This window comes from Sapajus apella, unplaced genomic scaffold, assembly GCF_009761245.1.
Source record: "Sapajus apella isolate SASKATOON/1434 unplaced genomic scaffold, GSC_monkey_1.0 scaffold4198, whole genome shotgun sequence".
NCBI lineage: Eukaryota > Metazoa > Chordata > Mammalia > Primates > Cebidae > Sapajus > Sapajus apella.
The window spans coordinates 1-5,983 of record NW_022441124.1 but is presented as its reverse complement, the minus strand read 5'-3'; the positions used below and the strand labels follow the sequence as shown (position 1 = coordinate 5,983).

The 5,983-nt window shown below is 50.1% G+C and overlaps 1 protein-coding gene across 2 annotated transcripts; it reads right to left on the bottom strand.

The window, feature by feature from the left end:
- Positions 1-20: 20 nt before the first annotated feature.
- LOC116547697 (RNA-binding protein 38-like) lies at positions 21-1,037 on the bottom strand. Of its 2 annotated transcripts, none has more exons than XM_032273558.1 (2): positions 548-1,037; positions 21-211 (listed from the first exon to the last, which is right to left on the bottom strand). In XM_032273558.1, the coding sequence occupies exons 1-2, from the start codon at positions 1,002-1,004 to the stop codon at positions 21-23; spliced, it is 648 nt and encodes a 215-aa protein (XP_032129449.1). In that variant the 5' UTR covers positions 1,005-1,037. The 2 variants fall into 2 exon arrangements, with proteins under 2 accessions (XP_032129449.1, XP_032129450.1); XM_032273559.1 differs by having other exon boundaries at positions 21-172; positions 509-1,034.
- Positions 1,038-5,983: the final 4,946 nt, after the last annotated feature.

Sequence of the window (5,983 nt, the reverse complement as noted above, 5' to 3'; positions counted from 1 at the left end):
TCCTGGGGCAGGAACGCCCCTCACTGCATCCTGTCGAGCTGCAGCTGCGGCACCAGGTACTGCACGAAGATGGTGCCTCCGGGGGTTGCGGCTGAGAGGACCTGGGGCACGGCGGCCGGGTAGCTGTAGCCTGTGAAGCCGGCAGCCGTAGCAGGTAGGGCGGCGTGTGGGTGCTGGGCGTAGGTGGCCAGTGGGTACTGGGCGTAGGTGGCCGGTGGGGACTGGGCGTAGGTGGCCGGTGGGTGCTGGGTGTAGGTGGTCGGTGGGTGCTGGGTGTAGGTGGCCAGTGGGTGCTGGACGTAGGTGGCCAGTGGGTGCTGGGTGTAGGTGGCCGGGGGGTGCTCGGTGTAGGTGGCCGGTGAGTGCTGGGTGTAGGTGGCCAGTGGGTACTGGTCGTAGGTGGCCAGTGGGTACTGGTTGTAGGTGGCCAGTGGGTACTGGTCGTAGGTGGCCGGTGGGTGCTGGTTGTAGGTGGCCAGTGGATACTGGGCACAGGTGCCTGGTGGGTACTGGTTGTAGGTGGCCAGTGGGTACTGGGCGTAGGCCCGGCTGGCCGGCGTGTACTCCATGTAGGGTGGGGACAGCGATGTGACCGGGGAGGCCAGGATCACCGTGCTGGGCTGCGCGGTGACTGGCAGGTGGATGTCCTGCGGGGTCAGCCCGTAAGTGCGCTGGATCGAGGCGGAGTGCAGCTGCGGCACCCCAATGGCAAAGCCCGTTTGGAGGCTCGGCGGCTTGGCGCCCAGATAAGCCAGGTTTACGTTGGTCTTGCGGCCGTCGATGACGGGGTGGGGGTCTTCACAAGCCCTCTGGGCTGCTGCCGGGTTGGCCATGGTCACGAAGCCGTAGCCGCGGGACTTACCCGTCTGGGGGTCGAAGATGACCACGGCCTCCTTGATGTCGCCGAAGTCCTCAAAATACTTCCTGAGCGAGGCGTCGGTGGTGCGGTACCGCAGGCTGCCCACGAAGATCCTGGTGAACTTGGTGTTTTGCGAGCGGCGCATGACGCCCGGGGCGGCCGGGGGTGGTGGGGTGCCCGCGCTCCGGGTGCGCGGCGCGACTGCAGCAGCACTGGGGACGTCCCGCCGCCTACGGACCCTGGCAGCGCGGGGCTGCGCTCAGGGTGCGCGGCTGGCAGCGCGCGGGGCGGCGAGAGGCGCGGGTCCAATAGGCAAGCACCACCGCTAGCGCGCCGCTCTTCCAGTGAGCTGGGAGCTGCGCCGCGCCCCTTTTGATTTTTTTTTTTTTTTAAAGACTGAATCTCGTTCTGTCGACCCTGCTGAAGTGCAGTGTCGCGATCTCGGCTCACTGCAGCCCCCAATTGGTGGACAGAGCGGGCCCCAGCTCCAAAAAAAAAAAAAAAAAAAAAAGGCAGGGGGTGGGAAGGAAAATGTTATCCTGGATTATCTGGGTGGGTCCTATGTGTCTTTGAAGCAGAAATATACGTCAGAGAGATGCAATAGCAGAGAAAGTTAGAGCTCAGGAGCACAAGGGTCATTTCACGTGCTGTAGCTTTGAATATATGGGGGCCATGATAAAGAAATGAATTCTGTTCAACAATCTGAATGAGCTTAGAAGTAAATTCCACCCCAGAGCCTCAACAATAGAGCCCAGGGCTCTGACCTTGATTTTGCCTTGGGAGACCAAACAGAAAAACCTGACACAGTTCTCATCTCTGAACTGTGAGAAAATAAACGAGTGCTGTAGTAAACTGCTGGCTAAACTGTGGTCATTCATAAATAGAAAATTAATGCACACATGAACAAATGTGAAGATAAAATATTTAAACCCTAAAATAAAAAGCAGCCATTTATATGCAGACATAATTTTCATCAATTTGAGGTGTATTTTCCTGCGTATACAATTTCAAAAATATCTAAAACTACATCTGAAATTACATATAAAATACATATGTATATACACACCATTCAGATATCCTGTTCATTAGTCAAATTTTAAATATATATTTGCAGGGTTAGATTTCTGGCTAATTCAATAGCTTTTGTCCATCAGTGATGTTTTTACACCACTTGAAATAGATCTACGCATTTTTAAAAATGCCACATCAGATTCCATGGTGATTGTGAATAACTGTGTCATTGCCACACTCCCTGTCTGCACATTGGCAGAGCTGAATGTGTCTGTGCCCTGCTACAGCACACATCACAGCATGTGGCTCACACTGATTGAGCACATCTGGTTACCTGTGTGGTGCTCAGATACAGGATTATCGCACTATGGTGACTGCACATTCTCTGCAAAGACCACTGATAACAGGTCTTGCAAATAGGCATCAAATGTCACATCCCAACAAGTGCACACCCAGTTAACTCCACATAGTACTGCCTTCTCTAGGCCCCTGTCATCTTGTAGAAGACCAGAAAAAAAATGTGATTTGCAGAAAAATCATAGGTGGTTTTCACCGGGAGCCACATTTCGTAGAGGGAAATGGGAACTGCTTTATATGGGCTTTTTGCTGGGGTCACTCCATCCCATATCCCCACCACTGTAGGAAAATCTGGGGGCATCTCTGGGAAGTCACATGAAGACAGAGTAGAAACTCACATTTTGTTCTCCATGTAGGAACTCATCATTCCTGATTCTCTCCTGTGGCAAAGGATTATATCATATGATGTTTGCTGGAAGTTTCTTAGACAAAAAGCATTTGTCCCTATTTGACATAATGATGGTGATTAATTTTTCTACCATACACATTGTTACGATCACATTCATTTTCTCTTTGTATTTTAATATATTCCAATATAATATGTAATATTGAACATTGCTGGAATAAATTTTATTCAGAAATTGCGTGTAATTTGCTATCACAAGATGAAAAGTGCTGATGTTTTATTTTTGTTATTGCCAGATATGCTTGATGGAAGTTGGAGATTAAGTTTTTTCTTAATGTCATTTTTTTCTTGCATTTAAAAAAGTCACTGCTATACGAGTCTGACAAAATTAGAGATGAAACTTATTCTTTATTTTTATTTTTTATTTTTCCATGAGTTATTGGTGTACAGGTGGTAAGTGGTTACATAAGTTCTTTAGTGGAGATTTGTGAGATTTTTGGTGCACCCATCACCCAAGAAGTATACACTACACCATATTTGTAGTCGTTTATCCTTAACCCCGCTCCCACTCTTCCGCATAAGCCCCCAAAGTCCAGTGTATCATTCTTATGCATTTGCACCCTCCTAGCTTAGCTTCCCCATATCAGTGAGAACATACGATGAGAAACTTGTTCTTTAAAATGCAGTTGTAGATATGAAAGAGATTGTATAACATGGGAGACACATGTTACCTGAAGTTTTCATAAAACATGCCCTTCAAACAAATCAGATTTTATTCAACTTGAGGGATATATTGCTTACCTCCCTCATAATTTGCATTATTATGTATTAATCAATTGAGGGGATAAATGAAATAATTAGGTTTTCTCTTTCTTATTGAGTTACTATTAATAACATTTTTCTACAAAATAAGCAGCTATTCTACAGAAATATTTGGTGCTAATGAAGTTTACCACTCTTTGGCCAGGGATGATAGCTCATGCCCGTAATCCCAGCAGTTTAGGAGGCTGAGGTGGACAGATCACCTGAGGTCAGGAGTTGGAGACCAGCCTGGCCAACATGGTGAAACCCCGTCTCTACTAAAAATACAAAAATTAGCTAGGCGCATTGGCAGGCACCCATAATCCCAGCTACTCGGGAGGCTGAGGCAGGAGAATTGCTTGAACCAGGGAAGTGGTGTTTGTACTGAGCCACGATCACGCCATTGCACTCCAGCCTGGGCTATGAGCGAGACTTGGTGTCAGGAAAAAAAAAAAAAAAAGCAGAAAGAAAAATCAAAGGACTCATGAGCACAACTGAATACTAAATAATATAGAAACATATAACTTTCCAATATTTAAATATATATAGCTATATAATTATATTGATGTCTAGTTATATAAATATGTGAAATATAGTATCACCAACATAGTTTAGCAGTATATAGTATACCAACTCCTCTTAACAGAAAATTCCATATGGTAGTAATTTTCTAGCTAGATGGATGAATTATTTTCTCCATGCAAAAATGTTTATTGGCCCTGCAAGACGCAGTGGCTCATGCCTGTAATCCCAGCACTTTGGGAGGCCAACAAGGGTGGGTAACCTGAGGTCAGGAGTTCAAAAGCAGCCTGGCCAAGATGCTGAGACCCTGTTTCTACTAAAAATAAAATTTTTAAAAAAATTTAGCCAGGCGTGGTGGTGGGCGCCTGTAATCCCAATTATCTGAGGCAGAGAATTGCTTGAACCCTGGAGGCGAAGGTTGCAGTTAGCCGAGACCATGCCACTGGACACCAGCCTGGGCGACAGAGCAAGACTCTGTCTCGGAAAAACAAAACAAAACAAAACAAAACAAAGGTTTACTGGTTCTATAATGTGGTAGGCAGGTCTCCAACTCCTGGTGCCACTCCTATGTGTATGTTATCTGACCTGCCAAAAGGAATTTGGCTGGCAATTTACTGATTAATGAAGCTTACCAGTCGTTTGACTTTTTTTCTTTAAAGAAAACAAATTTTCTTTTTATCATCAGAACATTCTAATAAAAATATTATTGTGAGATTAGCTATCTTTATTCTCTGGGACCTGAAGCACCTGCACGCTCAGCTCCTTGAGGTAGGTTGGGAGGGAGACCACCCCACCGCTGTCCTCCGTCCTGGGACAGGATACCTCTCACCTCGAGCCCCCTCCTTCGGCCCCCGCAGCCCTAGATGCCCCATAGCAGCCCTTCCACGGCTGGCAGAACGGCCTCCTCCCTCCACCAACCCCCAAGACAGGCAGGAACCGTCTAGGGCTGGCACACAGCAGGTGCTGCAGGGGGAGAGGGAAGACGCGCCCCCTCCTGCCCACAACCGCCCCGGCGGGCAGAGCCGAGCCCCCTGCGCCAAGGGTGGCACCACCCCGGTCTAGACCCCGAGTGCCCTGAACGCTGTGGGTCACTCCCTTCTCCCCTTCTACGGTGGCTGGGGAGTTGGGTGGCGGGGAGGGAAGGGAGAGGAGCATCAGTGTCGGGTCCTGAAACAACTCACTATGCCCCCCAGCAGGCGGCATCAGACAGTGGCCGGGAGGACCTCTGGGGCCTCCTGTCTGCGGTGCCCATCTCACGGAGAAGCTCCTGGCCAGTGAGCGGCAGACACTATTACACAGAAACACTGTCGTCGTCGCCGTGCGCGGAGCCAACCAAAGCAAGTCCCACCAAGCCAAAGTCAGGTTTTGGGTTCTTGGTGGCGGCAGGATCCGCTGCAAAAATAGACTGAACTTCTGACATTCTCTTAGTAGCAAAACAGTTACAAGAAAAAAGTTGCAACTTGGGTGCTTTGACTGAAAGGGGCCCTTGGCCGGCTGCCCCTGTCACCCGCTACCCCAGTCACCCTCTGCCCCTGGAGGCTCCGCGGCTTGGCGCCCAGTGCACCTGAGCACCTGGGAGCTGCTCCTGCTTGGAGAAGCCGCCCACGCGCCCTGATGGAGAAAATGGGTCTCCAGCTGTGTCCCCAACTTGGGACTGCGCTCACAGCTTGTGAGAATCGAGTTACAATCAACAGTTCATTCAGCATCTTGCTCTCGGGTTTCCCTGGAGGCAGGCGTCTCTGCAGGGTCCAGGGCGGCCAGGGGCTGCAGAGGGTCTGTGACATCCCGCCCGAAAACCGCGGTGAGGATACAAGCCTGAGGGTACCTGGAGTGTGGAGAGGCAGGAGAGGTGCAAGGAGAGGCTGCGCTGGTGTGCAAGGAACGTGGGGTTGCATCTTTAAAGAGCTGTCGGTCATTCTTCAAGTCCTCCCTCAAGACACCGTGGGACCTAGCCGGCAGCGCCTCACTGAAGCTCAGCCAGGCTCCCGCCGGCCCATCGAGGCCCCGCAGCTGTCTGCTGTGAAGGTGGCAATGCCACAGTCCTGGGGCAGGAACGCCCCTCACTGCATCCTGTCGAGCTGCAGCTG